This window comes from Globicephala melas, chromosome 3 (genome assembly GCF_963455315.2).
Source record: "Globicephala melas chromosome 3, mGloMel1.2, whole genome shotgun sequence".
In the NCBI taxonomy this organism is placed as follows: Eukaryota; Metazoa; Chordata; class Mammalia; order Artiodactyla; family Delphinidae; genus Globicephala; species Globicephala melas.
In genome coordinates this window covers 167,122,125-167,133,638 of record NC_083316.1, presented here as the reverse complement: position 1 = coordinate 167,133,638, position 11,514 = coordinate 167,122,125, and the positions used below count along the sequence as shown (strand labels likewise).

The 11,514-nt window shown below is 53.0% G+C and overlaps 1 protein-coding gene across 1 annotated transcript; it reads right to left on the bottom strand.

Annotated features, from left to right (window-relative positions):
* Positions 1–322: 322 nt before the first annotated feature.
* Positions 323–1,959, bottom strand: ZNRF4 (zinc and ring finger 4). The gene is given in 2 exon segments (XM_060295555.1): positions 323–1,566; positions 1,944–1,959. Coding segments are annotated over 2 exon segments (1,260 nt in total).
* Positions 1,960–11,514: the final 9,555 nt, after the last annotated feature.

The window sequence follows — 11,514 nt, the reverse complement described above, 5'->3', positions numbered from 1 at the left end:
TGAGAAATCAGCCGCTCCCGTGCCCAGTATTGGAACGCAGGCACAGGGGCCCCGTCGCAGGGCCACCAAGGACATGATGCACACAGCAGCCCTGAGAATACCGCCCCCCCCCGCCCCCATATACCCTCACTCGCCCACAGATGCCAGGAGCCAGCCTTAGGCTCAGCTTGCCACACGCGTGGCATGAGGGGCCGGTCCGCCCCACAGCAGCCAGGGCAAGAATCCGCTTTCAAACCCACTTTATTATCTAGTCTCCACACTAGAAACACTCCTCACTTCTACCCTCGCTGCCCCAATCTCCACCAGCCAGGGGCAGCGGGCTTCAGAGGGGTTCTGGAGGCCCCTCCAAGGATTCGCTGGGCTCAGGTGCCCCCACGGAGGTGGCACTCCCGCGGCGGGGGGCGCTGGCTCGGGTCAGCAGCTCCAGCCTCCGGAAGCGCAGCCGGGTCTGGATGGCCCAGATCGGGGGGCGGTGGCCAGGCAGCGAGGGGTCCTCCTCGTACCCATGGCTGCTGACGGTGGAGTCAGAGCTGTCCTCCGTGCTGACCACCGACTGCTTGCAGACAGGGCAGGAGCGCCGGGTGGGCTGGGAGAACCAGGGCTTGATGCACTTGCAGTGGTAGGTATGGGAGCAGGGCAGGATCTTGAGCTGGTCACCTTCCTCGTATTCATCCAGGCAGATGGCACACAGGTCGTGAAGCCTCGTGAAAGTGCTCACCTGGGCCCTCTGGCTGGCCCACGCCTTGACCCCTGGCCCGCGGGCCCACCAGGCCCGCAGCCAGTTCCATAGATACCACAGGACGAAGAAGGCGGTCATGAGCAGGGCCAGGGTGCAGCCCAGCACCCAGGAGATGGCCAGCATGGGGTGGCAGTCCAGGTCCGGGCAGGCCGGCTGGTCGGGCAGCAGGAGGATGTGGGCCAATTTATCGCAGCGCACGATGACCCGCAGGTCCTGGGAGGTGGCCTCGCCCACGAACACCGAGGGGATGGTGATCTGGCGCCGCAGGTCCTCGTAGACATAGGCCATGAGCACCAGGTCGTCAGAGCGCACGTTGTACACGATGGCCGCCTGGAAGCCGGCCCGCTGGGCGTGCAGCACCTTCAGGTCAAACGTGCAATCGTACCGGCGGATCAGCACGATGCCACCCAGGGAGCCGTTGCCCGGCCGCGGTCCCTCGATGGGATGACACGCGTTGGCCGGTCTGGCCTCCGTCAGGTAGCCCCGCACACCTTCGGGAGCTAGGGGCATCCCGAACAGGGCCGGCAGGTCCGCAAACTCCATGGTGCTTGAGTTACCATCCAGCACGGCTCGCACCACCGCCTGTGTGGGCACCAGCAGCCCCAGAAGGATCAGTGAGACCCTGACTGCCCCCAGGGCCAGGACTGGCCAGGGCTGCCCCATGGCCAGCCCCTCCTTCTCTGGCTGTGGTGTGGAGCTAGGTCTCGCTGGGGACCATGGACAGGAGGCCTCCAGGCATCTCCAGGACCTCCCAGGGGGCCCATGGCTGGGGTGTGAATGGAGTTTGAACGGGTGGCTCATAGGCAGTTAGGCAGAGCAGCTGGGACCTGCGTGGCCCTAGACAGAAACAGCTCCTGGTGGCAGCCCAGCGTGCATTGTGTCTTTGAAGGTTGGTCCCAGGAGGAGCTGACCTACCCAGGCGGCCTTCCTAGCAGATGACGCTGAGACCAGGAGCCCCCAGAGTTCTAGATGCCCCCGGCCTCTGTGACATCATCCTGTTACATCCTGGTCCCTCACCCACACCTCCCACCAAGACAGAATTCCTGGGGCTCTGACCTGGGGGGCTGGGCAACCTTCGCAAAAACTTCTGGACGGCTTAGAGCATCCCCAGCTCCTGGACCTCGTAAGGCCCAGAGGTGCCACAAAGTGGGCTGGCGGCTGCCCCACCACCACCCCATGGCTTGGATCCGGCCCTCACACTCACATTCTGCCAACATCATCTCCCCAAGCCTCCTAGGGACCCACTGAGGAAGGGGCTAATTTCCCCCCCCTTTCGAGATTTCCAGGGGACTCAGACTTGTTCAGGGCACCCTCTGCCCATGAGGTCTTAGAGCCCAAATCCCAGATATCCTCCCTCTCTTCCCCTCGCTCACTCTGCTCCAGACACATGGGTCTCCTTGCTGTGCCTCCAACACACCAGGCCCGGTCCTGCCTCAGGGCCTTTGCACAGGCTGTTCCCTCAGCCTGGAATGCCCTTTCTCCCTGTGATCGGCTCTTTCTCACCCTTCAGGTTCTCAGTTCATAGGTCCTCAGAGTCTAACTGACTTGATATAGGGGGAGGGAGAAGTGCCAAGGTCAGAGCTTCCTTTCTAGCCGGGTCTCCAGCTGTCCCTCATCCCTCAGCCAGAGCCCTGGCCATCAGCCTCATGACCCCCCAACTCCTCATACTCAAATCTCCCACCGTGAGTCTGCTGCCTGGCTGGGCAGCCTATTCTAGCCCTGATTCCTTGCTCTGTCATTGACAAGCTGTGTGATGCCAGATAAGTCACTTAAGCTCTCTGGGCCCCAGCTTCCAGATCTGTAAAATGGGTGTAATGATGAGAAACCCGTCTTGTAGGGCTGGTGGTATGAGAAATGAGAGAATGCCTGATTGGCATTCAGCATAGGGTCTGAATTTTTTCATTCTCCCATAACAGACCTGCCTCCAGTTCACAACTCTTTCAGTTCATCACCACATGCCAGCCAGGGATATTTCTAAAATCTCAATCCTCTGGTCTCTCCCATGCTATAAACTCTCCCATGGCTCCCCATTGCCCTCCAGATAAAGTCCATGTTCATTTCTGTGTCCTACAAGCTCTCCCATGGTCAAGCCCCTGCCAATCTCCAAAGCCTCAATGCTTTTCTTTCTTTTTTAAAAATTATTTGTTTGTTTATTTATTTATTTTGGGGTCTTCGCTGGGTCTTCGTTGGGTCTTCGTTGCGTTGGGTCTTCGTTGCTGCACGCGGGCTTTCTCTAGTTGCAGTGAGCGGAGGCTACTCTTCGTTGCGGGGCACAGGCTTCTCATTGCAGTGGCTTCTCTTGTTGCAAAGCACGGGCTCTAGGCGCATGGGCTTCAGTAGTTGTGGCGCATGGGCTTTGTTGCTCCTCAGCATGTGGGATCTTCCCAGACCAGGGCTTGAACCCATGTCCCCTTCATTGGCAGGCAGATTCCTAACCACTGTGCCACCAGGGAAGTCCCCTCAGTGCTTTTCAATGTTCTAAATGCATCATGATTTGCTGACCTCTAGAACTTTGCAAATGCTGTTCCCTCTGCCAGGAACAGAATTCTCTCCCTCAACCATAGTTTGCCAGGCTGGCTACTTATTCTTTAGGTTTTCTCAGTTGGTCTAATACCTCCCAGAGCAGGCCTCGGCCAATGATAGAGAAGAGACACAGGAGTGAAACAGGCAGAAGGCCATGTGACAACAGAGGCAGAGATTGGAGGGATGTGTCTACTAGCCAAGGGATGCCAAGGGTGCCAGCAACCACCAGGAGCTGGGAGTGGGGCACGGAACAGATTTTCCCTCTGAACCTGCAAGAAGGAATCAACTGGGCTGATACTTTGATTTTGGACTTCCAGCCTCCAGAACTGTGAGGGAATACATTTCTGTTGTTTTGAATCCCCTGGTTATGGCAGCTGTAGAAGTGAAGGCACAATGGAATCCTTGTCCTAGGGTCTGCATCTGGGTGAGGCCAAAAAAACATGAGGTGTCACCGCACTGAGACTGGAGGGTAAGGATGAAGTTGGTGTAAGGGGGCAGAGAACAGCATGTTGGGGATGCAAATGGCATGTGCAAAGGTCCTGAGGTGAGCGAGAGGGGAGAGAGAGAGAGAGAGAGAGAGAGAGCTGAATGGTTGGATATGACAAGCCATTCAGAGTGGCTAAAAAGAGGGTCTTACTCAAGGATAGGAGAGAGATGGGGGAAGGAGGGGCAGGACCAGACCCAAACCTTGAATGTCCATGGCCTTGGGGTTTACACAGAGAATGACGAGGAGCCACAGAAAGTTTAGAGTAGAGGCAGGACATGACTGGATTTTGTTTCCCATTTCCGCTCTATATATTTCTGCACTGTTTGCATCTTTTTCGATGGGAATAAATTCACTTATTCCTCCTGAAATAAAAGAGATTTATGTTTCTGAAAGAACCCTCTGGTTGTTGCGTGGAGGGTGGGTTGGAGAGAGAGAGAAAGAGGTGGAGAAGCCACGGAGGCAGCTGTAGCATCAGGGGAGGGACTGGGGAATGGGACAGAGAGACTAAGAGGGGACAATATCCCTGAATGAGTGAGTGGGTGTGAAGGACAAAAGGGGAGGTGACCATGAATGTCTCCCCCTGGGGCTTACTTCAAGAAAGACTTGTTTGGTGGTACAGTCTTTAATGTCTTTCTGGCAATTGCTAATTTCCCTAAGAGACAGGTCCTTGGCCCCGTTGGCATTTTAAAACATCGTTTTGTTTTCTGTGTCTTTGTTTCTTGTGAGTCCCATCCCTTCTTGGCAAGAGATATGGGTTTTTCGTTTATGACTCTCACAAAATTTTCTTTTTAAAGAAAGATAAAATGTAGATCCTTAGGGAGTATTTGGTAAATAAAGGAACAGGTGCATGGTAGTAGGGGAAAAGGTCAAGAAAGAGTTCTCCAAAGATGGGCAGTTGATAAATAGGGTGTATTCGTTTCCTAGGGCTGCTGTAACACAGTACCATAAACTGGGTGGCTGAGAACAGATGTATTATCTTGTGCTTCTAGAGGCCAGAAGTCCAAGATCAAGGTGTTGGCAGGGAGGCACTCCTTTTTTTTTTTTTTTTTTAGTATTTATTTATTTGGCTACACCAGGTCTTAATTGCGGCATGCAGGATCTAGTTCCCTGACCAGGGATCGAACCCGAGCCCCCTGCATTGGGAGCGTGGAGTCTTAACCACTGGACCACCAGGGAAGTCCCAGGTGGCACCCCTTCTGAAGTCTCTTCTGGTGTGCCAGGGAATTAACACCCTGCGGAGCAGCCCAGAAATAATGAAAAATGGAGGCGAGTGGACAAATGCCCCATCTCTCGCTCCTCAAATGAGATAACTCTGGGGTGCACATCTCTCACCATCTCCTAGAGGCCCCCAGTGAGAATGGGCCCCAACTGTCCCCATGATAACTTGCTCCTGACAATGCTTCCTTCATGGGTTGCCTTCCTTTTCCTGTCTCCCTCCTGCCACTCCCCTCCCAGTGTTTTCTGAGATCACCTCCAAAATAAATGACTGGCATTCAAATCCTTGTTTTGGGGTCTGCCCCTAGGCCAACCCGACCTAAGACGCTGCCTGAGAACAGAAGAATGCACAAGCAAGCAGAACAAAGAGACCAGGAGAGACCCAGGTCCCAAAAACGTCATTTGAGCACTTCAGTCCATCTGAACCTGAGGGCCATACAAACGTGTACCCCTGTGACATGAGCCAGTTATAGTCCTCTTTTTGCCTGAGAGAGGGTGTCTATCCCCACACAACAAACCTCATAGGGGAGTGGTGAGTCTTCCAGAACCTCATAGGAGAAGACATTAGGATCAACTGTAAGTTTGATTTTCTTTTTCTGCTTCATGCTGTCTCCTTCCCCAAATATTTCTAGCAAGAGCCTACTTTGATTATGCTGGAGGGGACATACCATAGATGACTGGTTCCTCTGACTGTTAGTTATAAAGCACATATCAGATGGGGTGATGAGATGTGCCAGTGTTCACTCTGATTTCTCCAGAAGTCAGAGTCACATCATATTCCTTCCTTGGTGCCTCTCCTGTAAATTGGATGCTAAACTTGCACATACATGGGCGGGCATGCAGTACACATACCCATCCAGCAGGATTGCGATTCAGGAAACCCGTGTGGCCCCAGGGGGCTGGGGCTTGAGCTGGAGGGGGGGTGGACTTGGAGGTCTGCCAGGGGTCCTTGATAAATTGCCAGTGAGTCATCCACAGGAAGGCTGCCCTGGGCCCCTCTGTCTCTCTGTCTCTCCTCTCTACGTATCTCTATTTATGTCTCTCTCTCCCTCCTTCTCTACCTTTGTGTCTCAGTCAGGGTCGCTTTTTGTCTTTGCCTCTTTTGTTTCTGCCTCTCTCTCTGTCCCTCTCTCTCGAACTTTCTCTCTGTCTCAGTCTTTCTATGTCTCTGTGTCAATATCTCTATTTGTTACTGTCTGACTCTGCTGTAAGTCCTTGTCCTGAGATTTCTGTCTCTGTCTGTGCCTGTCTCTCTATGTAAGTTTTTTTGGTCTCTGTCACCTTGTCCCTGTGTCTCCTTGTCTAATTTACTCTCTTTTCTTGTCTCTCATGCTACTTTCTGTGTGTGTGTCTGTCTTTCTGTGTCTTTCTCTGCCTGCCTCTCTCTCATCCCCCACTTCTCAGTCCCACACCTGGCCCACAGCAGATAACCCACAGTGGGTTTTGTCAGCTTGAAAACAAAGGCACATCTCTGTGACATGGTGAGAGAGGGGAGCCCTCACTTACTGGCTGAGTAAGTCCCTCCCAGTCTCAGCATCACGCCTCCCCATCTGTAAAATGAAGGGCGTCAGTGCAGAGCCAACAGTCTCTGAACACAATTGCCAATGGACCTTCCCACTGTCTTTTGAGCTTGGGGCTGTGCTTTTTCCTACTTTTCCCAGGAGGAAGCTGGCAAAGGGGGGATCATCCTCCCCAAGTGCCACAGCTAAGAGGAGGAGGGACCATCTTCCACGCCCCAGGCTCCCCAAACCTCCTGCCCTTGCTGGGCGAGGCATCCAGCTGCCCGTCACAGACTTGCTGTCTGAGGTCAGATGGCTTCATGTGTCTTCCCACCTTTCCTCTCCGAGGTCCCAGTATTTTTTTTTTTTTTTTTTTTTTTTTTTTTTTTGCTGTACACGGGCCTCTCACTGCTGCGGCCTCTCCTGTTGCGGAGCACAGGCTCCAGACGCGCAGGCTCAGCGGCCATGGCTCACGGGCCCAGCCGCTCCGCGGCATGTGGGATCTTCCCGGACCGGGGCACGAACCCGTGTCCCCTGCATCGGCAGGCGGACTCTCAACCACTGCGCCACCAGGGAAGCCCGAGGTCCCAGTTTTTATGATAGAATAATTAAATTTGTGAAGACAGGAAACATTGCTGAGGAGAGGGGTCTGTCTGCACAGGACGATGTGCCAGGTGATGGGTACACAGTCGTGACCAAGACAAAACTCCTGAATTTACAGAGATTATATTCTAGCTGAGAGGAGGGGAGATAGCCAGGACACAAATTAACTGAATGAATAAACCATCAACCATCAAAAGAAATAATTTCAAGGTGGGACGTGCTATGAAGGAAATCAGGCAGCATTAGTTGGGGCACTCAGGGAAGGGCTTCCCAAGGTGGGGACATTTGAATGGAAGCCCGAAGTGAGGGAAGGCCTTCGCTTCTAGAACATCCTTGGGGCGCCACCAAATCATACTTCATGAGCACCTGGGATTTGTCGATTGGTGTCCTTTCAAATCAAATATTTGCTCATGCACCTGCTGTGTGTGTGCGCCAGGCACTGGGGACACAGGAGCGACTGGGACAGACCCAGCCCCCACCCTCTAGGAGGCTCTGTCCAGCAGAGGAAGAAAAGGTTCAAACAAATGAATAAGAAAGTTTCACAAGACAATGTGGAGATAAGATAAAGGCTCTAAGTATCCAATCAATGGAAGAATGCTAGAAGATGTGGGTGAAAGTTTAAGGAGAAACAGGCTGGTTACATATTGTCAAAGTAACCCTCCCACAATATTTTACAGATTTGAAAGGTAAGAAGGTAACTTTCCAGGGGGGAAATGTGGTGTTGTCCTAACCACGCGATCAAGGTTAACATCACTGGTGATGAGATAGAGCAACTTCCTGAGTCTCTTGACATCCTACACCAAGAAGGATGCAACATCACCCTCATGGGATTCTGGGCAAAAACGCATGACCCCAGTCCAACCGTGAGCAGACATTGGACAGATCAGAACTGAGGGACCTTCTGCAAAATCCCTGGCCAGTGCTCTTCATAAATGTCAAGGTCATGGAAGACACGGCAAGACTAAGGAAGTGTTCCAGAGTGAAGGACGCCAGGGTGATATGACGATGAGATTCAGAGTGATCCTGGGTGGGATCCTGGACACTCATGGCAAAACTTCAGTAAGGTCTGTAAGTTCGTTAGCAATATTGTACCCGTATTACTTTGCTGGTTTTCATCATCTTACCGGGTTACATACGATGTTAACATTAGGGGAAGCTGGGTGGAGGGTATGCAGGAATGCCACTTATATTTCTGCTGCTTTTCTGTAAATCTAAAATTATTCCAAAAGAAAACATTTTTTAAATACAACCAAAGAGGCTTAAGGCACTAAAATGAAGGACGATGGGGAGGACGAGGGAGAGGAAGCAGGGGGAGGAGCAGAGCCTGGCCTATCTGGGCTCCCTGCAAGCAGCCCTGAGACAGGTTTCGGGTGCAAGCAGTTTATGTGGGAGGTGATCCCAGGAAGCCCCAGGAGGGAGTGAGGGAGTGTGGGAGGGATGGGAAGAAGCCCATCCAGGGTGCATTCGTGAGTAGGTGACTGTGGTGGGCAGATGGGGCTCAGTCCCATTGGGGACCTCTGCAGAGCATGAACTTCAGAGTTGCCTGGCTCTGGGAATGAGGGAGCTGGGGTATTTACACTCCTGTTCCTGCCGGCCATTGGTTGGGGGCTGCTGGAGGGAATGGCACGATCTCTGAGATACTTCTCACCTGCCATGGGTGTGAGCAGAGCAGGCTCAGGCAGAGAGTCAGAGCTGGGATGCCTCCCAGCAGTGCAGGGAAATGGTGAGGGCCCAGGGGATCTGGACAGGCCAACAGCATTAGCTGAAGAGACCTTACAGCTGCACTGACCAATATGGCAGCCACCATCTACCTGGGCTTATCTCAGTTCATTAAAATGAAATAAAATTAAACATTCAGTTCCTCACTCACACGTGCCACCTGTGCTCCACAGGTGCTCCATAGCCACCTGTGGGTGACTGTGTTTGGTGGCACAGGTCTAGAACATTCCATCAGTCACAGAAAGTTCTATTGGACAGCACTGCATTGGAGGATTTTAAGCGAGAGAGTGGCATGATCCAATGAAGGCGCTAGGAAAATCCCTCTGGCTGCTGAAGGAAAACAGTCAGCTGGGGGTAAGGGTGGAAGCCAGCAGCCCAGGAAGGAGGCAGAGGCAAGCTGGAGGTGACGGAGGCTCGGACTGGTGCAGTAGCAGTAGGGGAAGTAGCTGTTTGGAAATGGCATCACCAGTGAGTCCTGACCGTTTGGACCTAAGAGGTGAAGGGAGAGGAAGAAGAGGAGCTGAGATCTGGACTCCGCTGTGAGCAGCAGGGGGGCGGTGGGAGGCCTGTCCCTCAGATGGGGACCCAGGAGGGAAAGCCAATTCAGGTGCAAATGTCGGCTTTGTCTGGGCCCCCCAGGGCCTGAAGCGTCAGGGAGAAGTCCAGGGGGACATCCAGTTGGCAGCTGGACTCTAATGGTGGAGGCCTGGGTAAACACAGGAATCTGGGCCCTCAGGCCATTCTGGCCGCAGGCCCAGCTGGCAACTACTGGGCCGTGATCTAACTCGGCAGGCGGAAGCCAAGCCCCGTCCCCAGGCTCGAAGGCTTGCCTAAACGCTAACAAGTTTTGCCTCCACATGGCGGCAGGGTATGCGTGTGTGTATGTGTGTGTTTAATTCCGGAATGAATTTAATTCTAATTCCGCCGACTTTGGGGATGGGAAACAGCTGTCTTAATGAGTTAAACAGTGGGTTTAAAATAGCAGGCATCTGTTCGCAGTCTGAGCTAGCACCTGCTGAAGCTGCTTGGAGGCTCTGGGGCTCACAGTTCGGGGGTCCTCTGGGGATGGTGCAGGACATGGGGTTAGCAGGTCCAAGAAGCAGGTTCAAAGCTGGCCCTGCCACCTGGCAAGTTACCTCCCCCTGGAACTTCTGCTGCTTCGTCTGTAAAAACAGGGTCTGTTTACCCACCACACTGAGCCGTACTCTGTGCTGGAACCAGGTGCACAGCTGAGGATGGCTCAGGCTGGTCCTGCGGGGGTGACAGACCATGAGAACATACCCCCAGAGCTCACATGCCTCCTGGCTGTGTGGCCTGAATCTCTCCGTGTCTGTTTCCTCATCTGTAAATGGAGGTAATAACACTACCCAACGCACAGAGTTGTTTAAAAGTTTAGATGAGGGACTTCCCTGGTGGTGCAGTGGTTAAGAATCTGCCTGCCAATGCAGGGGACACAAGTTCGAGCCCTGGTCTGGGAAGATCCCACATGCTGCGGAGCAACTAAGACTGTGCGCCACAACTACTGAGCCTGCACTCTAGAGCCCACGAGCCACAACTACTGAGCCCACGTGCTGCAACTACTGAAGCCTGCGCGCCTGGAGCCTGTGCTCTGCAACGAGAGAAGCCACCGCAATGAGAAGCCCGCACACCACAGAGAAGAGTAGCCCCCCGCTCGCCGCAGCTAGAGAAACCCTGTGCACAGCAACAAAGACCCAACACAGCCAAAAATAAATAAATTAATTAATTAATTAATTTTTAAAAGTTTAGATTAGTTAAGACACGTGAAGTCCATGCTTAGAACCAGGTCGGGCAGACAGTGAGTGCTATGTAAATGTGTAACGAGTTTTTTAAGTAAATAAATGTATCATAGAATTCCAGAGAGGAATAAGAGCTAGGGAGAGGAAATCACAGGGCGATGGATGCCACAGAGGGGACTAGGCGGAGCTGATTTAGACAGGGAAGTCAGGGAGGGCTTCCCTGAGGAGGTGACTTTTGAGCTGAGACCTGAAGGCTTCCCAAGTGTAAGTCAGGAGTGGAGCGTTCCAGGCAGAGGGAATGGCAGGTGCAAAGGCCCTGTGGCAGGACCATGTTTGGGTATTCTGCAAATAGCAAGGAGGCTGGCATGGGTGGAAGAGGAATAGGGCCAGAATTTGAACAAACCTGTCGGCTGCATTATGGAATTTAAGCTTTACCCTAAAGGCACTGGGGAGCCACTGTGGGTTTCAGCTCAGGAAAGAGTGAGATCTGATTTGCAGCCAGATTGACGGCTCTCATCTTGGTTTCTGCTTGCATTTTTTAAGCACCTACTGGACACCTGGCCCTCATGCAGAATCAGAGTTGCTCATGGCCAAGCTGGGAAAGAGAAACACGTTGAAATGCCGCACACTTCTATCCCAGCTCGGCAGAGTGTAGCCCACGGGTGACGTTCTGGGCACAGACAGCCCTGGGTTCGAGTCCCAGCTCTGCCACTTCCCAGCCACATGGGCTGTCCTCAATCTCTCCTTCTTGTGACTGAGTTGTCTTCTGGATGGAACAAGACGATCCACGCCCAGCGCTTCTCATGTGCTGTCATCACGTTTCCAAAGCTTAAACTAACTTCTTAAAAAGCGAAACGCACACCTACTACATGACCCAGCAATTCCACTCTTAGGGATCTGCTCAAGAAAAAGAGATCACACATCCATACAAAGACATGTACCTGCAAGTCCAGAGCAGCCCCAAACTGGAAA